The sequence below is a fragment of the Nelumbo lutea genome, chromosome 2 (assembly GCF_056320005.1).
Source record: "Nelumbo lutea isolate HS-2025 chromosome 2, American lotus-T2T, whole genome shotgun sequence".
In the NCBI taxonomy this organism is placed as follows: domain Eukaryota; kingdom Viridiplantae; phylum Streptophyta; class Magnoliopsida; order Proteales; family Nelumbonaceae; genus Nelumbo; species Nelumbo lutea.
In genome coordinates this window covers 82672979-82696373 of record NC_142685.1, presented here as the reverse complement: position 1 = coordinate 82696373, position 23395 = coordinate 82672979, and the positions used below count along the sequence as shown (strand labels likewise).

General features: G+C 38.9%; 1 protein-coding gene across 6 annotated transcripts in view; it reads right to left on the bottom strand.

The window, feature by feature from the left end:
* Positions 1-3754: 3754 nt before the first annotated feature.
* Positions 3755-23395, bottom strand: part of LOC148871645 (putative arabinosyltransferase ARAD1) — a 48503-nt gene continuing 28862 nt past the window's right edge. For 4 of the 6 annotated variants that reach the window (XM_088974083.1, XM_088974085.1, XM_088974082.1 and 1 more), the window contains 2 exons: positions 4846-5396; positions 3755-4027 (listed from right to left, as the gene is read on the bottom strand). In XM_088974083.1, coding sequence (XP_088830209.1) covers positions 3949-4027; positions 4846-5396 — 630 coding nt within the window. In that variant the 3' untranslated portion in view covers positions 3755-3948. Of the gene's footprint in view, positions 4028-4540; positions 5397-11165; positions 11260-23395 lie in introns of those variants that run through there. The other 2 variants (XM_088974088.1, XM_088974086.1) reach the window with 2 other exon arrangements.

Below are 23395 nucleotides of genomic sequence, written 5' to 3'. Positions count from 1 at the left end.
TCTTGGTGCAAAGTGTACATCATTGTGGAAAAGTTTCAACTGGGATCAGGTATATAAAATGGACCCTCTGGATGTTCTGTTTAGAGAGGACTGCAAAGATTTCATGCTAGCTTGAAGAAGGAATCAAATTGAAAGTAGGGCCTGGAGACAACATAAGTTTCCGAAGAAGCACACAAAGTATGTTTTCGGACCCAAAATCAAAATAAAAAAAAAAAAAAAATCAGCCCTATCGGATATTAAAGCTCAAAGTTATGCTTTCTTGAAGTTTGTATACATGTTTAGTGTGAAACCCGTGACCCGATCACCAATTTACAGGTGTAATTTTCATGTTGCCCTTACTATAGCAGGTTGTGCAAGCCCGACATGGCTACTATAGTGGATCAGGCTGGCATGGCCTACCCAAGTTGGAGGTGGAGCCCAACACAAGCCTGATCTCGTAGCCCATAGGCCTTGGGTCGAGCCAGCCTATATTTTTTATTTTCTTTCTTTTTTCACTACAAAAATGAAAAAAAAAAAAGGAAAAATGACAAATACAATGATTATAAGTTGTAGCAAAAATTTGAAAAGAAAAATCATCTTAAAATTTTATTCTGTATGAATAATCAATTCATACAATAAAAATATATACTGATTAAATAAAATTGGAAAAAAACACAATGAAATTGAAAAAAATGTTATAACAAAATAGAAAATGAAATTTACAGTGGAATTAAAAAATGTACAAATAACTAACAAGGTACAAATAAAATTGATGAAAATCTCAAAATTTACGATCATCTAAAAAAAAATTTCTTCAAGTCCCACTAAGTGGTGATACATGGGATGACATATCTTGCAGTCTATCTTCTGCATCAAACCCATCTCTTAGACAAATGCACATCTCCAATGTTTCATCTGTCATCTAGCTCCTTTTACCTCTCAATCCATTTTCTGTACTAAAACAAAACTCCGCTACTACTATCGACACAAAAGGGGTTAGTAGATCATGTGCCATAACGATAAGCATAGGATAATTATTTTCCTGTGCTTTCCACTATGCTAAAATATCAAAATTTCCTATGTTGGACATCTAATAGTCTATTAGATGTCTTTTCAAATAGCTAGTGCCAATACTACTACCACCACTACTACTACTACTTTGATAGTAAAACTCACCTTTACATTTATTGCAAATTGCTCTCATGCCCTTTCCTGATACATTCTTCAAGATAAAATAATTCCAAACATCACTAGTTTTTTTTTCTTGATACCATAAAATTACTAGGGCCAGCATTAAATTGGATTTGAGAGGGGGTTTAAGAGGAACTAACTATTTTAATAAATATTAAAATCTAAAATTTATAAAAGAATCCAACCTGGTAATTGCACTTTGGTCCTCAAAGTCCATTTTGTCGATTCAGTATTTCAACTTTGAATGCAAAGCTTTCAAGTTATTCAAATTGCCAACTTCAACATGAGACACTTGGTCAAGCCTTCCTATTTGTTGAAACTTGAAATAAAAAAAAAATGAGTATATGAGGGGAGACTATAGAATAATATGAAAGTACGAGAACAGGATATAGGAGATTGAATTTGATTGAATAAGAATGATTGTTGTTATGATGAAAATGTGTAAGGGTTAGGATTTTATGGGAGGTAGAAATAATTGAATTGACCAAAATATCCTCCTAAACTATCCATTTATAGTTGTTGAGAGGGGTACTTTTATCATTTATAAAGTTTATTTATCACTTTACTTGAAATATCCCCCCATTGAATTGACCAAAATATCCTCCTAAACTATCCATTTATAGTTGTTGAGAGGGGTACTTTTATCATGTATAAAGTTTATTTATCACTTTACTTGAAATATCCCCCCCCCATACCAATTGGAGGCATTTTAGTCACTTTTGCACCCCCTTTGATAAAACACACAAATACCCCCCAAATAATAGTTTATAGATGTTGGGGTAATTTGCCATTATACCAACTTATAGCGGCTATAATTGGCACAAGTTGTGTTGTGCCTGGGCCACAGGCCGTGCCACCACGAGCCCACATGGGCCACGGACTGTGCCTAACATGGCCCATTCTGTCCTGGACCATGCTAACCTGCAGGTGATCTGGCCCATTTTACACTTCCACTAGGTTGAACAGGTCAATTGTCCAATCACCCAAGTTGGATGGTTTTTCATTAGGTCAACGATTTTTTACCAATTTCTAAGTTTTACTATAACTGGACCCAAAATCTTGATCAGGTGATGGTTCAAATGATTCTACCGGTTGGGTCCACAGTGGGTTACAAACAATATTTTAAACACCTAAATCTCATCTTCTCGCTCCATTGATCTCTTATTACAAGTGGAAACGCTTCTCTTCGGTTGCCCCCCATTACTACTGCTCCACAGTTCTCAAAGTTACGCATTTCTTGCATATTAATTTCCCTTCAATTAAGTATATGACCTTGTAAATAATCGATCACTTAGCATTTCCATATAGCCACAACTGTTGCATTCGAAAATCCTTTGCCACAAGTAGTGTCTTTCTGTTGTTGCTTATGCCATGATGATTTATGTGCCTTGATGGGGAAAAAATTTGAAGAGGAACTGTCGTTGCTTTCTTGGATGGCTCTCTTTGAACCAATATCCTGAGAAAGTGAGAACCAAACTACACATCAAACTAGAAAAGTGTCTGGTCCACGGTTTTCGGTTTTTCTAGTTCAACATGACATTTGTACCTCAAAACTACCAAGTCCATTCTAAACATTGGGTCCGGCTATGATATGGAAAACCATACCATATCTAAAACCTCTATTACTGCCACGTATACAGAAGTTACCGAATTTATTTAAGTAACCGGTAATTATTTTTTCATATATTAATTAAAATTTAAAACACTCTTTAACTTATCCATTAACCGAATCCTCGCTACCCATTCTTATCTCTTTCGAGTTTCCTCTTCTGTTGTAAATCCACAATTGGGTTATGGATTTGTCCTAAGTAAAGGATTTGGATTTGGTGAATACATACCCCAGGATTTATGCGAGTCAAAATAATGTTCCTTCCCTGTAACCTTATAAGTGAACGGGCAATTGGTTGATGGTTGTCAGACAAAGTTGGAACAATCTCAGATTGAACTTTAATCACCTTTCCATTGTCAACAACCTAATCATTTTATGCATCCTGTTTCAAAATAATCTTGTAATCCTTATAGCGCTTAACCTCTGCTAACATGCCAGCAATGCGTTGGGGATCCACCTCTGTATTTATTTTCCGCTGTAAGGCATCAATTTGATCCTCAAATGATCGCATTGTGTTTACAACTACAAGTGTTTCATCAAGATTAAATACCATGCCAAGACAGCTAAGATTTAGCATGACAAGACTAGAATTGTAAAGCACTAGTGCAACATTAAAACCCCAAAAACATAAATATTGTTTATCATTCTTCCTAGATAACATGGCTACCAAATGGAGTTCCTCCTCTCCTAGTGGCATAACTGTAGTCTGTAAACCAAAAATCAATAAACACAAGGCATAGTAAGCGAAAAAAATGCTTTGAGAAGTTGAAAATAAGCACATACGGGGAACTAGCAATTGAGTTGTATTTTCAGAGGAACTGAATGCTAACAAAGAAGCTGAAACACTTGGTCAGTCGGTAAAAAGTAATTGAGTTGTATTTTCTTCTGGGTTGGACATATTTCTGAATTTGTTACCAGCTAGAGAGATTTTGATATTTTGTTTTGTTACGATTTAATATGTTGGAGTTGGAGTTCTACCAAGAAAGACCATTATTACAAGTACGATGCTGTATTATACGAATTAGCAGTTATAGTAATGTGAATGGAAACTAATCTTACCCTCATGAACTCACCCCCTCCCCCCCCCCCCCCCTCCAAAAAAGAAAATACAGATTAATGAATCAAAAACTAACTCAATCTCTTGTGCTACAATTCAGTTACTTCACCACCTAGACAGTTGCCCACGGATATGTGCATTGTGGAACTCTTCTTCGATGGCAGAATGCTACAACAATCCCTCCTTGGTGACTGCACAGGAAAAAAGAAATCTGGTTAATAACCAAAATGCAGAAAAATACCTCTCATCTCCTATAGACTACAATCTATAGATGTGGCTGCAGGTGGTTAATAGAATAATAAGTACTTAAAGAGCTTAATTAATTAATTATTACCTTCCGCCAACGAAGGTTGTCTGGTCTCTTGAAGATGACAATGGACTCTATTGCAGCTGGGGAAGCCATTTTACATCGGCAATAAAGGTTGTCTCTCTCTATAGTGGGACTCAATTGTTTCTTGATAATAAGGTTGGCATAATGCAGGGCATGGGGTTGGAATTTGGAGATAGAGAGAAAAGGGGGAGGGTGACATTTTTTTGAAATGTGATTTAAATAGTTGTTTTTAAAACTGGTTACCTGGGATAACACGTATTCACCCAAACAAAAAGTTGAATGTTGATTGGTCCATCTCATCCGATATGATATGGATATCATAGATTTTCCCTGCTTTCAAATATCCTCTTAGCAATTTGATGAAAAAAGGGACTTCAGTCCTAAAAACCCAAGTTAAGGGTAATTTTGCATTTGACCCTAGAGATGAAAATATGCCCTCGTTACAGTACAATGAACATAGTTGATACACCTTTACAAAGCCATATTTTGAAACTAATTCTCTGATGTAAAACACAAAACTCCCCTCATTTACATTACAAGTTAAAAGGCTCAAAATTTGTAGTGAGAAAAATCATTTCTCACCTTTCTAAAGCAGTAAATTTATTTATATGTTAACGAAATCGTTCAGAAAGGGAGAATCAACGCAACCTACAATGCTCTTTTGGGATAACTTCTCACCAAAAATTCTTTGCCGATGGAATTACTATTGTCCTTTTCGTCCTCCCAACTTCAAAGCGGGAGAATCGCCTTGACTTGTTTAACTTCAATCGGACTGATGACACCTTACGTGCCACTGCCTGCCAAATCATTTGTACAGCATCATCCTTTTGTGATGGATACTGAAACTCGAAGAACCTTTCAACCTCTTTCAGTCTTTTCCACATCCGTGTCCATTCCTCCTTACTAATGCTCCTGATCAGATTGATGACGAACTTTTCTTTTAGAGCATCCGATGTGCGTACAAAGATGCAAAATTCCGAGTAATCAAGCACATCTTCATAAGGAAGCTCGATATCATCACTGATTATGACAGGAACACAGTGGCTAGCAATGGCATCAAATAGGCGGTTGGATGATGGAGTGTCACCTGCAATGTTTAGGCAGAACTTTGAGGTCTGCATTCCTAAGGTGGCACTTCTGATCCCATCACCATGGATACTCCCAAAAGAAAAATGCACGTCCTTTTCTTCTTTCAGAAGATAAAACAACTCTTGCCGAATGAACCCACCCTGCAAAGAAGCCCATGCCATATTATCTAAGAATCACATACTATAACAATCCAAGCCATCTGAGGTAACTATCAACTACACAATCAAGTATGAACTACCATTTCTTGAGTCCAATCACAGAAAAAGGCCCCCATTAGATGATCCCTGCTACCCTATTTAGATGCACTCTAGACCATTTTAAGAACTAATAGCAAACAACTTACCAAAAGGGTAGTAAATTAGATTGTTAGTATCAAATCAATTAGGTGAATTGATGGTGTAGGAATTAGAACCTGTTTGGATAGTGAGAATTCATGGCAATTGAATGTCCACCACTTAAGCAACTATTGGTTAGGCATCTAAATGGAAAAATTCAGTCATATCAATAACATTACATTAATACCATAAGAAATGTTGGTAGACCATATGGAGGGAAGTTCAATCATCACGTTTCTCAATAATGTTTATAGAATACCAATTATTTTAAGTTTATTCTAGTGAAAGACAAGATGAAATGCTATAATATTATATTATCTTATTAATAAGATTATATTAACACCAGAACCATCATGTTGGTAGACCGACTGGAGTGTTCAATTACCACAGTTCTCAATAAATGTTATAGAAACCAATTATTGAAATTTATTCTGGTGATAGGAAGACTGAAATGCTAGCTTTGGGGACCATGTTCTTTTTCAAGAACCTGTAAAATTTGAAGCATAAGCTACACTATTGATCAGAGATGGAGCCAGAATTAATTTGGATCTAGGTGATGCTAATCATCACAAGTGGAGCTAGGTTTCATTATTTTATGGGAAAATTCCCGATTAGTACCCTGTACTTTGGGCCTACTGCCACTTTGGTCCCCGAACTTCAAAATGCAACAATTCAGTACCTGAACTTTCAAAACATGTCAATCCAGTACCTACTGTTAATCAACCATTAAATGGCATTTGAAAAAGACGCAAATGCCCTTCTAGTGTGTCTTTTTCAAATGCCACTTAACGGCTGGTTAACAGCTGATTAACGATAGGTACTGGATTGACACGTTTTGAAAGTTCGGGTACCGAATTGTCGCATTTTAATGTTCAGGGACCAAAGTAACACTAGGCCCAAAGTACAGGGTACTGATCGGGAATTTTCCCTTATTTTATTATGGAAAATAAAAAGAAATATACTGGAAAAGAAGGCAAGAGAGTATATAAGAAACATATGACCTTTGTGGACCCACAGGAAAACACCATACATCATCAAAGAGCCCATCCGCTAAGGAGACCCATTATCTCCACTTTTGTTTATTTATGTGATGGAAGGCTATCCCAAATAACAAATAAAGCAATGGAGGGGGGAGTCTAGGAGGGTTTTCATGCCTCTGAAATGGATACTGAAGTCCCTTTATTTAAAAATGCCCATGACACTTTTACTCTTCATATCCATGGGCCCAGATGAACTACTCCATCTAAAGTTCTTACTTCAATGGTTTGAAGTCATCTCAATTGTCAAGGTAAATTTCAAGAAGAGTTAACTAATCCCTGTTGGCAAGATGAGCAACTAGAAGGAATTGGTAAAGATCCATGGCTGCAAGATTGGCAAGCTATCATCCACTTACCTAGGACTCCCTCTTGGTGCAATGTGTATAACTAAGGCCATTTGAGATCCAGTGTGTGATAAAGAGGTAATTAGCAAATTGGAACCAAAGTACCTTTCAGTAGAGTAGTCGATCAAGACTACAATCAGTCTTGAACTCAAAAGAAAAAGAATGAAGAAATTGCAGAAGAGAAGAAGAGAAGAAGAGAAGAAGAGAGGAGAGAAGAGAAGAGAAGAAGCACACGAAGAGATTATGGAAAAGAGAGAGGGTTGGTCTTGACATCAGCCGAGACACTCTTAATATTTATATATGTTGACTAATTGTAAAAGGGCTGAATTGCCCTTATTGCTTACATGGCAAATAAACTAATAATAAAGCTGAAATAACAAACTGAAATAACTACCAACTAACACTGACATAACTAACAGAAATATGCTGCCATACGAACACAGTGGAGACCACATCAGTGTTCTCTACACTCCCCCATGTTGGGAATAGATATTTGTCATTCCCAACTTGCATAGGTCTGCCTCTAACTTCTTTCTTGGAACAGCCTTGGTAAGAAGATCTGCGAGCTGCATGCTGGAGGTGATATACGGAGACACGCTTCTTGAGATGAAACCCTTTCTCCGACAAAATGTTGGTCTACTTCAATATGCTTAGCTCTGTCATGTTGTACCGGATTATGAGCTATATTAATAGCAGCCTAATTATCACAATACAACATTAAGGGCTTCTCTTAAGCAATACCCAACTCCTCAAATAATGACTTCCGCCATAGGATTTCAGCCACACCATTAGTCATAGATCTATATTCAGCTTCAGCACTAGAACGAGAAACAACACTTTGTTTCTTATTCCTCTAGGAGACAAGTTTACCTCCTACAAAAGCACAATATCCAGAGGTAGACCTTCTATCATCAACACTCCCAACCCAATCAGCATCTGTATAAACCTCTATCTTCATGTGATCATTATTCTTGAATAATATACCTCTACTTGGACACTTCTTCAAGTATGCTAATATCCTCTCAACTGCAAGGTGAGTAGTTCTAGGAGAGTGCATATACTGACTGACAACGTTGACTGCATAACTGATGTCCGGTCGTGTGAGACAAAGATAGAGGAGTTTTCCAACTAACCATTAGAACATAGCTTTATCTTCAAGTGGCTCTCCACCCTGGGCACTGATCTTGCAATTCTGTTCAATAGATGTATCTACAGGCTTAACACCCAACTTTCCAGTTTCTTCCAATAGATCTAGAACATACTTTCTTTGAGAAACAAAAATCCCATGTTTAGATCTAGCTACCTCAATACCCAAGAAGTAGCGTAGCTCTCCCAGATCTTTCACCTCAAACTCTTGATGGAGTTGTTCAAGAGACTCAATCTCACTGTTATCATTCCCTGTCATTACAATATCATCCACATATACAACAAGCAAAGTCATGGAAGAGTCCACTCTCTTAATGAACAATGTATGATCTGACTGGGCCTGTACATAGCCGAATTTTTCAAGGGCTTGTCTGAATCTATAAAACCAAGCTCTGGGGGACTGCTTTAGTCCATATAAGACTTTATTCAACCGACAAACCTTCTTTCCTGTCTTTGCATCATAAAAATCCAGGAGGTAACTACATGTAGACTTCTTCCTGTAAGTCTCCATTGAGGAAGGCATTTCCAAGAGTAACTGGCTGCAAGGGATAATAAAACTCTAATAGTGGTCATCTTTGCTACTGGAGCAAAAGTTTCCAAGTAGTCTATACCATAAGTCTGAGTAAATTCCTTTGCAACTAACTAGGCCTTATACCTTTCAATGAAACCATCAGCATTATGTTTCATAGTAAATACCCATCTATATCCAACCGGTTTCTTCCCTTTAGGTTAGTCAACTAGCTCCCAAGTATTATTCCTCAGAAGAGCATCCATTTCAACCTTCATTGCATCTTTCCACTCAGGAACTGACAAAGCTTCCTACATTGTTCTGGGAATAGGAATATCAGCAATGGATGTGAGAAATGACTCGTAAGAGGGGGACAAGTGATCGTAGGACAAGAACTGGGAAATGCAGTGAGTTGTGGATGTGGTGCAATGTTGTTTGCCTTTACGGACTGCAATGGGGAGGTCAAGGTCATCCAAAGGAGGTAAGGGTGCAACAGTGGAAGGTATCTCAATGAGACCTAGATCTGATAGAGGGACTGTGGTACCTGGATCTGGATCTGCAGAAGGAACCGGAGCTGACCTGGACTACTGATGACCGAAATCAACCTGCCTCCACTGCCTGTGATTGACTCTCAAATCCTGACACCTCTGACAACCCTCCCCATACATCCCTCATCACTCAATGGAACAGGTAAAGAAACTTCTTATGAGTTAACCCCACTCTCACTACTCTCCCCCTGAGGAGAAACCCTAGGATAATAGGGTACATCCTCAAAGAAAGTAACATCCATAGAGAAAAATCTCCTTCTAGAAGTAGGTTCATAGCAACAATAACCCTTTTGAGTTTGTGCATAACCGAGAAAAATACATTTGAAGGCCTTAGGATCAAATTTGGAACAATGAGGTCCAAGAATCTGAACAAAGCAAGTGCAACCAAAGGATTTAAGGGGAATAGTAAACAATTCTTTATCAGGGTATAGAAGGGTAAATGGAGGCATCATGTCAAGAACCCGTGAAGGAACTCGATTAATGAGATACACTGCTATAAGAATAGCATCTCCCTAGAAACGAATAGGCACACTGGAGTTAAACATAATGCTTCTAGCCACCTCCAATATGTGCCTATTCTTCCTCTCAGCAACCCCATTTTGATGTGGTGTATAAGGACAAGTACTCTGGTGAATAATCCCATGATCAAGCAAATAAGAGGCTAATGAGTTGCTAAGTATTCTTTCGCATTATCGGATCTGAAGATTTTGATTTTGACCCCAAACTGGGTTAAAATGATCTAATGAAAGATCTGGGTCAAAGCAGGAACTTCATCTCGAGAACGCATAAGGTAAACCCAAGAAAAACGAGCATAGTCATCAACAAACAACAAGAAATATTTGTATCCCCCCATAGCAGTGATGTGATACGGGCCCCAAACATCAGTATGCACAATATCAAAAGAATTACTACTTCTTTTATTACTCAATGAATAAGATGTTCTACAATGCTTTGCAAGCTCACAACTCTCACATCTCAAATTGGACATCTGAACAGACTCAAATAATTTTTTTTTGATAAATAACAAATACTCTTATTAAGAGATATTAATATAGAAAAATACAAAGAGAGGGGTAAAAACTCTTAACCCTCCCAAGAGAACATTTCAGATTACAATGTTACCCAAAACAAATTATCTCTTCCCACCCCTTGTTTAGCCAATGAATCTGCCAAGGAATTGGCACACCTCTAAGTCCACTGAAATTTGACTTCCATATTTTGTATGAGATATCTAATTTTCTTCTTTTCATTCAAAAACTTCCACAAACTAGAATCATCTTTCATTAACCAGTTGATAGTCAAAATAGAATCACCTTCCACTATCAGGTTTCTGATATTTAATTCTCGAGCTCTTCTTAACCCTTCCGTAACAGCCAATATTTCAGCTCTAAGAGAGTCCCCCCAACCAATAGGACCCGAATGCGATAATTCGACCTTCATCATCCCTGAAAGCTCCCCCTATACCCGACAGACCTGGATTTCCTTCGTTGCTTCCATCAAAATTTAATTTAGTGAACCCTGAAGCTGGTAGGGACCAAACTGGGTGAATTACATTCTTCCTTGGAACTGAACAAGCCACTTCTTTCCACTTCCTGATGATATCTCCTTCTGAATAGTTTTCAAAAATGTGAAAAGTCTTAGCCCACTGAATCACCCTTATGGAAATTAATTCAGTAATTACACCTTTATTTCTTTCTTTCCCATGAAAGGTCTGTTCGTTCCTTTCCTCCCAAACTGTCCAACATAAAGCTGCTCTTACACATCTCCATAGAATTTTCCCTCTCTTCTTCAACCCCCTAATAGTAGTAGAATGGAATAGGCTTTGTACATTTGAGGGAGGGGTCCACCTGCATCCATAAAGGTAGGAAAACCAACACCAGATTTCTCAAATAAATTTGGAAACAAACTCTTCAAAGACCGAAAGGATAAATGACCCAACCGATTATGCCCAATGAGAACCTGACTAACAGACTGAGAAACAAAAGACTTACTATCTTCACTATCTTCCCAATGAGAGCTCTCTCCAAGTAGATAGATCCCATTCGTCTCACGGCCAGTCCCAATCAACTTCCTTGTCTCCAAGTCCTGAAAAACACATCGGTTAGGGAAAAAAGTTACTGAACAATGCTGATGTTTTGTAATGCTACTGACTGAAAGCAAGTTAGTATTAAGCTTAGGAACATGCATAACTGAAGACAAGGAAACGATATTAGACAACTTGATGTCTCCCTTGCCAGAAATGGGAACAAGGGAACCATGCAATTGACACTTTATCTCTACCAAAAGATAAGTGATAGGTAGTGAACAGTGATGGCAAGCCAGTCATATGGTCAAATGCACTTGAGTCTATTACCTAACAATGCTTAGTGTTACCTGGAGTTGAAGCACGATAAGCTAAGGCCCGAGTACCTGAATGAGCAAAAGTTGATGTGGGAGGAGCTGATAGTGGCTGAGATGATGGAGCTGAACTGCCAAATTCCTTTTCCAACTGAGTCGGGGCAGCCCGAACAGCAGCTAGGGTGTCTAGAGGTGTGCCTTTTGTGCCCAATGAGGATGCACAATCAATATTAACAACCATATTAGCATTACCCCTTTTGTTCCTAAGTTTTGCTAGAACTAGATGAGGGTGCAGCTTCCAACATGTGTCTTTAGTATGCTTAGGTTTCTTGCAATGTTCACACACTAGATCACGCTTGTCTTCCTTCTTTATATCCCTCTTTATATCACCCCTAGACTTAGGTTTAACTGCTGCCAAGGCTGGTGGAAAGGACTGATGCTGCATCATAACCTTTCTCCTAGTCTCTTCACTATGCACCAAGGAGTAGGCTTGAGATAAGGTCACACTGTCCCTTGTTAGTAGTTGTTGTCTCACAATATCATAATTAGGATTCAGACCAGTTAGGAACTCAAAAACCCTATTAGTTTCAAGTTGCTTTCTATGAGTTTGTGCATCCTTCTAACTTTCCCACTCAAGTGTTTCTAGGTGGTCAATTTCATGCCATAGAGATTTCAAGGTAGAGAAATAAACCGAGACTGGTTTCTCTCCTTGCTTAAGGTTGTTAACCTCACACTTCAATTCATAAGCCCTAGCAATATTAAGGGGTTGAGAGTAAGTCTCTTTCATGACATCCCAGATTTCCTTGGTTGTTTTTGCCCACAAATAGTTCCGGCTGATATGTAGCTATATAGAGTTGCACAGCCATGTCATAACCAAATAGTTCTCCTAAACCCATTTGGTATAAGTTTGGTCCCCCTTAGTTGGTTCTTTCACATCTCCCAACAAGTAGCTCAGTTTTCCTTTACCCCCAATGGCCAGCATGGCCGATTGAGCCCATTCTAACTAGTTTGATCCATCCAACTTCACAGTTGTAATCTAAAAGGCATTCTCAGACATGTTACCAGAATTGCTTGTCCCAAAAACACCTTCCCCCTGATTCTTGAACTCCATTCTTGATCAAGAATTAATAAAAAAAAAACTTTTTTTAACTACTGTAATAGAAAAACAGCACCCAAACAACTGATAACAGTTGGCCTAGGTCTTCCAAAGAACAAAGAAAACAGAATTCTGAATGAAACCATTTCAAAATCTTATCTGAAACCAACAACAGTTCTGAATTTTAGGGTTTTCTCTCAAAACCCTAAAGGAAAAACACAGATTTTCCAGCCGCACCTCTCAAAATAAACCAAGATTATTTTTTTCAAAGTTATTGTCAAGAAAAAGCTTAGTTTATGAAAGAAAATCTCTGGCCGCCACCTTCTGTCTAATGCACTACCCTAATCTTGAGGATCCGAGGCCTTTTTTGATTCTTCCTGACTACTAGAACTCTCCCAGCCTTCTACAATCTTCTTAGTAGCAGCCACACACTACCAGTAACCTCCAAGAATCAATTTGTTGAAAAACTTCTAAACCTAGGAGATTCTCATGTAATCAATCTAATTAGACTAACATAAGAGCTCCTAGGTCGGCTCTAATACCAATTAATCGATCAAGACTACAATCAGTCTTGAATTCAAAAGAAAAATAATGAAGAAATTGTAGAAGAGAAGAAGAGAAGAGAGGAGAGAAGAGAAGAGAAGAAGCACACGAAGAGATTTTGGAAAAGAGAAAGGGTTGGTCTTGACATCAGCCGACCCACTCTTAATATTTATATATGTTGACTAATTGTAAAAGAGCTGAATTGCCCTTATTGCTTACATGGCAAATAAACTAATAATAAAGCTGAAATAACAAACTGAAATAACTACCAACACTGAGTCACTGACATAACTTACAGAAATATACTGCCATATGAACACAGTGGGGACCACATCAGTGGGGTCCACGTCAGTGTTCTCTACAAGTAGAAGTATAAACAACTCTACCGATGAATACACTATTGCTACTGCCCATTTTCTTTGTCCCTGTTTTGAATTCTAGCTACCATGATAGAAAGGTTGGAGAATTGACAGAATTTCTATGGAGGCTGGAGGGAGGAGGAGAAAAAATTGGACTGGGAGCAAGTTTGTAAACCAGCAGGTGGATTGGGGTTCAAAAGGCTTAAACTGATGAATACAACCTTAATAGAAAAATGAGTTTGGAGGTTTCGTACTCAATAGACTAGGTTATGGAAGCAGATCATTGTAGAAAAGTTTCACCTGAGGTCTGGGTGTCTACAATGGATCCTATGGATGTTCTGTTTTGAGAGCGCTGCAAAGAGTTAATGCAAGTTTCAAGCAAGAAACCAAATTGAAAGTAGGGCCAGGAGACAGAACAAGTTTTTTGGAGAAGTGGACAGTGTAAGTTTCTGGAGAGATATATGGTTTGGTGATAGAGATTTGATGGAGAGATTCTCAAAACTGTTCATCATTGCAGAGAATAAAGAAACCTGGGTAGCGAACGCCTATAAGATTGTGGAAAATGAAGTTACTTGGTGCCCTACCTGTAGAAGACATCTAAATAATTGGGAGACTGAAAGCAGCAACTGTTGGGTGTGCAGAAAGCAAGGTAGAAGGGAGCACAAAGATTGATTGTCTAAGGTGAGTCTGATGTGGTTATTAGTTGTCTACTAGATGGGACAAACACATCTTGGTGTTTCAGAAATGAAATTAGGCATTTTAAATGGTTCTCAAAGGATTTTCAGATTGAAGTTCATTGGGTACAAAGATCAGCCAACAGCCTGGTTTGTGGTTTGGCAAACTTCTCCTTGCCTGAGAAAACAAAGCCAAAGTTTTACTCACTTCCACCTCTATATTTACCACTTTCTACAAGTCAAACAAACTTTCAATTGCGTGTGTCTCATCAATGTGAACCTCATCATCACCATCATTCCAACACTGACTCCACTTCCACTTCCCAAACATCATAAAGGGGCATAGTTCGATATTTTTTCCTTTTAAACACTTTTACTCCATCAATGCTCCTACTACCTTCAGCCCCACTTCAATCCACCTTATCTCCTTCAACTTGACCAAACCCACTAATCTTTCAAACCCCGCATCCCTTCTAAACCTTGCTCCCTATCAGATTTCTTCAAAAAAATCTCATCCAAATCTTGTCGAGTCACCTCCTCACCACTAACCCCTCCCTAGTCCCTCCATCCTTCCCCCTTCATCTTGCACCCCAACACCAACACCCTTACCACTCATCAACGAAACACCCACACCAACCCCTTGATTAGCATCAACCTTCACACTTTCAACTCTAATCCCTCCCTCACCACCTCTTGGCTCAAAACTCCCACCAACAGAACCAAATAAACAACTATCAACCTCCAAACAATTACTTAGATTCAAACCTTCCTTCATCCTCAACCCATGAGACTTTGAAGGACCTAGCAAAATGCCTCCAATAGCCCTACCTTATCTCTATTCTTATATGCACAAGTTCATGAATCATCTCCAGACCATCACTAGAACACACTATTGCAACCTCTCCACCGACATCTGGCATCACGCTCTTTGCCAATTAAGGCACCATGAACCAATCCATTTCTTCAGGGATTTGAACCTCTTCCACCCCAATTGGCAGGCTCTACTTACCTCGCTCATCAATCTTGCTACTGTATTAACAGGCACAAACCTTAGACTTGCGTCCAATGGTTTTCTACGAGTTTTCTTTTTTGTATTATTCTCTTTCTCGTTGTCGAGTTTCTTGTCTTCCAACCCATCTGCAATCTCATAACGCATAACAACCCAAACCCACTCCTCTTTTCTCCTTATTGATCGAGTGTCACAAGGTGACAAAGCCCCAAAGAACTCGTTGTGCCAAACACTGCTCTGCAACTGTAGCACCTTACCTAGAGCTTTCAAGCACCCTTCTACCAGTCTACCTCTAAGTCTTTGTCATGGTCTTTTTCACTAATCTGACTCTTGGCACCATAATGAAAAAAGATCAGGTTTACACCCCCTAATGGGCCCAAAATATGGTCCACCCCCTCCATGAATAGAGGTCAACCCCACTTTCTATTGTTGGTTTCCTCACTATAAGGAGGACCAGAGGCCCTTTTACAAGGTCAATGGCTAGCCTTGCTTCAAAATACAAATCCAGACAATAGTTGCTGGGCTTCTAGTAGCAGAGAAGAACTAGAAAATAACAAAGAGAAAAGAAGAAATTATGTGTTTCTCCAACACTGATTTCAAGGAAAACTGTAGAGAAAAATAAAAACTAATTCATTCAATTCTGCTGTTCTAGATAGATTTACCTGTATACATAGACTCCTCAAATCTTAGAGATTTGGCAATTGCTAAAACTGCAGTTGGCTCCGAAATAAAATCTCAAGAATAAAAAATAGAACCTCCTAAATTACAAACACAACAATTAGAACTGTGTACAAAAAGTAAAAACTAGTTCATTCAAAATTTAGACAGATTTACATGTATATAGACTACTCAAAGTTTAGAGATTTGGCAATTACTAAAACAGCAGATGACTCCAAATAAAATCTAAAAAATAGAAACTCAGAAAGTACAAACACAACAAAATAGTAGTTGACGAACAATTAGAAACTGCTATTAGCTTAGTTCCTTCTTCCATATGTTTTAGTAACTTTGGGATGTCAAATATTTCCATGACTTGATCTGGTGTATTCTCTTTTTCTGTATAAGGCTATACTGCATCACTGGCCCATTCCATAGGGTTCTTAGTCTGTAGCAGGATTTGAATCTTCTGTGGATTAGTGTAGTGTTATTAGAGTCATTTTAGTGGAGTTACAAGTCCTTATTTCAATGTCCTTACGGATTACCTAGGATTTTTTTTTTGATCAATAACAAATTCATTAATTCAATATAAGAATAATTACAAAGAGGAAGACAAACTTTCTTATCTTCCAATTACAATTTGAGCCCCCAAGAAACGGATTACCTAGGATTACCCATTGGTTTGCCTTAGTCCTAAGACAAGTAGGAGTTCTATCTAGTAAGCTTTTAGTCTAATTTGGAGTTTGCAAAGAGAGATCCAAGTCCTCATTGTTAAGTCTATAAATAGAGTCAATTTTAGAAGAGTCAATTTAATGAACAGAAGTTTGTCTTAGTAAAGACAAGTCTCTCTCTCTCCAATTGCTTCTTCCCTAAGCAATCTATCTCACTATTGTTTGTTCTAGAAGTAAGATTTCTTCTCTTTTTCCTTTTCCTTCTAACACTTTGGTGAATAGCAAGTGATTTACTTGTTTCCTTGTTTCTTCAACTTTGTTAGTTATCAATAATCACTGAAATTACCTCATTAAGTTGTGGGTCCCACACCATGAATTAGGAGTTCTAACTTGTAAGCAGATTGGGCGAGGGCTCTTGCAGCCCTCCCAAGTCAATAAATAGAGAGGAATGAGAGGGGATCAAACCATGCTTTGTTCTCTCTACTAGCTGAATTCGATCCCCCATTGTGAGACACTTAAACTACACTATCCTAGTAAGGTGGGGCACAAGCCTTTTTGAATCAAGGCACAAAATTACCAAAAATGCAAAAATTTAAAAAAAAAATGTCAGAAAAATAAAAAAAATTTGCCAAAAATTTTAAAAATGAAAAAATTCAAAAAATATTAAACATGATGTTAATAAAAAATATAAGCTTAAATATTAAAATAAATGTTTTAAAAACCTATTATCTAAAATTAGAATACATAAACATAACATGTAAAGCATATTCAAATGAAATTTTAAAAATAAAAGCAAACATAAAAAGCATTTTCAGCATGTAAAACACACAATCTCTTTTTTTCCTCAATTGCATTACTTCAAGTAGCTAATGCGATGTAAAACATATTGCATCCTTGATTGTATGAGTCGCCTTTGTACCACATCCCTTGAGGAAAGCCCGAACAAGTCCATGTTAGGGTTTTAAATTCTTATTTCTCACATAAAAATTATTTATTTTATAACTTTAATTGCCTTTTAAGAAGATATTTTATTGGAATGAATGAATGAACAACATTAGCAAATTTTTGAAAAGGCGCACACCTGGGTTGAGGCACATTAGGCACACGTCTAGGTGCACCAAGCGTGCACCTTTTGAAAGGAGTGTGCCTAGGACCTGGGCGAGGTGCATTTACCCTAAAATGCACCTCGCCTGTGTGCCTAGGCACACCTTTTAAATCACTGCCTGAGTCAATATCCATTGGTTCAAGCATCACTCCAGCCTTCTTTTGGGTCAAGAAAATCACCCAAAAACATCACAAAGGGCGGAACTTTGCTGTTGTACTTTCTGGAAAAGAAACCCAACACTGCAAACATAGGGTAGTATTATTGGAAGGATTCAAGCTTGGGTGTGAACACCACTTTAAATCTGCATTTGTGGACTTCAATATAAGGTAATGCACTCAATCTTCATCCAAAAAGATCTGATCTTTCATGGTCCAAGAACCCAATCGGTCCTATGAGAAAAACCGGTTTTCTCATATGCGCGCTTTCAGCACTAGTCCACCTCTCTTGTTGCTGGGATTTTGTGCACAACACGATCATTAGATGATCAACTTTCAAAACTGGCGACTGGATGGAAAGGAGTGTCAAGCATTCTGAAAGAATACACTTGCTTGGTAGATGGATTGAAAGGTACCAGGAGATTTGTAGCGGAAAAACAAGAGAAAAGCACAGGCTTAACGAAGATGGAGCGGAGGCCTCCCACGGAGACTGTTGGAGAGGTGACCATGGATCAAGCAGCAAATAATGGTAGAATAGTTTGTCTTGCCTCCAAGAAAGAATGGGAAAAGAAGCTAATACTAACCACCTTACTACCACCAAGGGACTGGAGGAAAGTAGGCGGGAAGTTATAAAAGAGTTTAAGTGAAACTGCATCATTATTCTAACTCCTTTTGAGGATCGTAAAGCCCTGTTGGAGCTAGTAGAGTCAGAGGCAGGGATTGATGCTATTGTTAAGCTAGCTTCACTGCTTCAGGTACAGTAAGTGTTTCCAGATGGCCTCCCACCTCTAATTCCAAAAGTTTCAGCGTGCAAGACAGAGTAGTGGTTCAGTTGCTAGGTCTCCCTTTTCATTTGTGAAGGCCAGAAGTGTTTTACTCAATTGCCTCCCTTTCCATGGCTCACTTAGATGGCCATTTTATGAAAGACCTGTGATCAGCAGCTATCAGCATGAGCAAGGTTTGTCCTGAAGATGTTCCCCAGTTAGTGAAGGTAAGTGTTGATGGGGTTTTCTACTCTGGCTGGCTGGTAACCACCATTGAAGCATCCTTGTGGTGTGAAGATAGAAAGGAAGAAAAAGATGAGAAGGTTGAAGAAGACTAGGTCCATGGATTGCAGAGAGTGGAGAGTTTAAACTACTTTGAGACTTTCGCTAATATGGAAAATCTTAAGGAGGAACATTTAAAAGGGATGGAACCAGATAAAAGATTACAACAAGTAGGAAAAAGAGTTGGTGTGGCAGGTCTTATGTGCAGGCTGTGACAGGTGGGTGTATAAAGCAGACAAATGTTAAGCAGGTTTCACCAGAAAGGGATGGAAATAGCAGTACAGGGGGTTGTAGACCGGGTACTAGTAGGGAGGGAGCCCTCTTAAATTCGAGGAAATGTGGAAAAGGGCCAGCATTGAATGTTTTGGAATCCCATTCTTTAAACACTATGCTGAGTCATTTAGAAAAAGAGATGAGCCCCGTTGAGTTAACACTTATGATCTCCTTCAGAAAAAGAACCATGGAAGGTCTTATCTATCCCTCATGTCCGTTGTTTCTGCCTTAAAGCCGGGGAATCTGTCAACCACATCCTGCTTCATTGTGAGGAAACTAGAAAATTTTGGAACTTTTTCCTAACATTATTTGAACACAGTTGGGTTTTCCCAGAACATGTGGTTGAATGCCTAGGACAATGGTCAGGAAGAGGTTTAAGCAAAAGAGGGAAAACTTTATGGCAATCTACTGCACATGCTATTCTTTGGAGCATTTGGGAAGAGAGAAACAATCGGGTGTTTACCAATAAAACAAAAAACTGTGAGGAGCTTATTTCTCTAATCTGTTACAGATGCTTCCTGTGGACTTCCAGCTCAAATTATTTCAGAGGTGTCACATTTACTGACCTCCAAAGAAATGCCGTAAATTTTCTTCACTCTAATCACATACACCTCAACACTTCCCACAGTTTCAGATATGCCGAGGAAGGGGAGACAACTTTGTACTTTGATGGGAGTGCTTTCGGAAACCCAGGTGCAGCGGGTATTGGAGGCGTAATTCAAAGAGATGATACTATCAGTTGGGTTTTTAGTGGGCCAATCAGGATAGCTTCCTCAACAAAGGCTGAAGTCATGGCAGCTTTAACCGGCATCAGGATTGCAAAAGATCTGGGTTTATTAAATCTTACCATTAAAGGAGATTCAGCCAAACAAATTAATTGGCTCACTAATCCTGACAGTGGGCCTTGGGCCTTAGCTCAGTACTTGGCTGAAGTGAGAGACATCCTCTCCTCCTTGAATGCTCATGTGGGCTGGCTGGGTTCCAAGGGAGCTAAACTCAGAAGCTGACAGTCTAGTTAAATCTGGCGCTTACAGGGATTACTTATTCAGTGAGAGTTTTCTGCCTATGTAACTCTTTGAGTGTCTGATTTCTGTGTACATCTCCTCATGTACCTTTCTTATTTCGAATAAAGTTAACCATTTCTCAAAAAAAAAAGTCGGTGACCTTTTAAATGGTGACGTGAGACCTTTGAAGGGGTTGATAATGGATGGTTCCTCGGGTCCATCATCTTCTTCCCCTCGACGATTACCTCTTTCTAGGAACCAAGGGAAGGATAATTCCCTTCAATGTTCAGCAAAACAGAAGACATTCTCCAGATTGCCACAATCCCAAAAACAAGAAACCTGCTCCAGCCAAGCCTGATGAAGGTGTGGAAGACTGTTTTTCAACGAGTGAAAATGAGACTGACTCAGAAAATTCTGATGCTTCAAGTCTTGGCAGAGTTTGTTTGGGTTTACAGAAGGCTTTAAAGAGAATGAAAGCTTTCATACAAAGCTGTTATTCTTGGAGGAAGATGAAGAGATGAATCCAAAGTTGAATGAACCAGTGGTCTCTGAAGCTTCCTTGGGGATTGGCAGAAAGGAAGAACCCTCAGTCAGTTTTAGCTTTATTCACTATCCCTTGGGATCAAAAGCTCCCCCAAACTTGCAACAAGCGCAGGGTGTCCCGTTCATGGCTCTTACATCCCCTCTTTCTCTGAGCAAAGGAAATCCAGTGGCATCTCCTCATCTTAATCAGGGTCTAGGGTCTTTGTCCAAGTCTCCAAGCTGGCCCAACCTGTTCCCAGCCTTTTGGAAAATGGTTCCCTTGGGTTGAGTTCCAATCCAAATGCTCAGTTGAATGGCTGTCCTGTTGTTACCTTATCTCCAGGTATGCATGTCAATAAGTTAAAAGGCTACTAATGAGTTTCATTTGCCTCTTTCAGATACATTTCAGCGCCAACTACGACAGCAGGAGCCCAAGAAGAGTTTTTAGGAGGTTTGGAGGGTAGGGCCACAACAAGGGAAGAGGAGGTTGCATGTAGGGTTCATGGAGACTGGATTTGGAATTTGGTATGTGAAGCTTTCGAGGAGTTGCTAAATAAGGAAGTTGTGGGGGAAGATAGCGAGAGGTACAGGGGATTTTAGAAGGTGGATAGGCAGAGAGGGACTTAATGGCGGAGGTTAATGAGAAGGGAGGGGGAGAACATTTGGTTGATTTCACAGAGGAGTTGGGTTTGAAGGTAAAAGAATTAAAGAATATCAAGGTTTACTTCAAAAAGAAGGGGGACAAGGAAGTGCATAGGAGGAGAAAGTTGACAGAGGTTGAGAGATTAAAATCTGATGTAGCAGAGGATTTAGAGTTTAGTGCAAGAGGGGAAAGAAGGAAGATATAGAAGTAGTAGTTGGGGTCGATTAGGGCAGTCTAGTTTTAGCTAACATAAAGATAATCAGTTGAAATGTTAGGTTTGGGCAGTGCTAGAAAGTGGTGGGTAATAAAGGATCTACTAATGAAGGAAAATCCAGATATAGTGTTGCTACAAGAAACAAAAATTGCAAATCTAGATAGAAGATGGATTAGAAGTGTGTGGGAATCTAGAGGTTTAGGATGGTCCTTTATACTGTCAAGAGGGGCATCAGGGGGTTTAGTATCTGTAGTGAGAATGAGCCGAATAGGCCTTAGTGATTTATTTCTTTTAAGTTATGTTCGTTTAGTTATGGGCCTCCTTTGTTTTCTTTTAATTGTTTCTTTAGTGCTGGCTGCCCCATTAAGGGCATCCAAGGAATTGTACTCAGTTTAGAATTAAGAGAATAAAAAGCATCCTGGGGGGCTATAGAGAAAGGATTGAACTCTTCTCTTCTCTCTTTCCTTCCCTTCTTCTTCCACAAACTACTGCTGAAACCTCTCTTTCTTCTTTCTTTCCTCTTCCTTTTTTTATATTTTCTGAATTATTACAGGTGTATTTCACAACTTGGTATAAAAGTAGGTTTTCACCTTCAACATCTTTCTCTTTTTTCTTTTTTTGATAATTCAACATCTCTCTTTTCTTTGCCCATACATAATGTATGGAGAACTAATCGGTTGATCAATTAACAGCCTATGCAGCCCAGTTAGGAGGGTTTTTGAAGAATTTCTATTGAGAGTTTCATTCTTAGTTGAAGCCCAAGGCAGGTTCTTGGAGATTTTTCCCGAAAACCCAAAATAACAGGCAAAACATTGTTACAGGTTGTAGTGACATTTTGAAGCTGGCACTTGGGGATCAGAAGGAAGCCTTTTGATTTCTATTGAGGGTGGTTTGGGTTGGACTGAGATATGGAACCTCTAGTAGGAGCGGCTGAAGTTTATCTCCTCTCATCCTGCAATGTCTTATGAAACCCTTGACAGGTTGAAGGGTTGTTCTTTGCTTGGAATAGCAAATCTAGCCTAGTAAAGCCCTAATTTGATTTTCGTTTGCCTTTGTTCACTCAATGGAGCAAATTGGAGGAGAAACCAAATATCCCACAGATTTTGGGTTGGACATGGGGGGTCAGTGGATAATCTTTTTGGGGCAATGACCACTATGAAGTTGGATGGGACCAATTATTTAGCCTGGCCTCAGTCCATTAAGATCCATGTGTGTAGTAGAGGGAAATGGGATTACATTACCGGGAGCAAGAAAAAACCAATGGAGGATGGCCCTACCTATGAAAGGTAGATGCAAGAAAACTACACAATAGTAGGTTGGTTAGTGAATTCTATGCAACCACACATTACTCAACACTACCTGTTGATGGAAATTGCAAAAGAAGTGTGGGATAGTGTCACGAAGACTTATTCCCAAAAACTTATTGTTGCTAAGGGCTACAAATTGAAGAATGATGTGAATAATCTAAGGCAGGGGAAGAAGCCCTTAACCATCTACTTCTCCTTGCTGAAATCTCTTTGGCAAGAGATTGATCTGATGGAGACTGTTGTTTGGGGTTGTACAAAGGATGCAGAAACACATAGAAGGCTTGTGGAGAGAAACTGGGTCTTTGAGTTCCTCACCGAACTCAACCTGGAGTATGATATTGTGAGGCAGAATGTTTTGGCAATGAATGAGGTGACTTTGTCTCGGACTTATGCTATGGTGAGCAGTGAGGAGAGCAAAAGACAAGTTCAGTCTGTAAAGCCACTGATATATGCCAATGCTGGGATGAAGCCGAAGGTCAATACTGAGAAAAAAGATGTTATTTCTAAATACTGCAAGAAGACTAAACACACTAAAGACACCTGTTGGAAGCTACATCCAAAGCTTATTCCTACTAGACTCAAGAAAGAAAATAGTGGTAAAAGGTT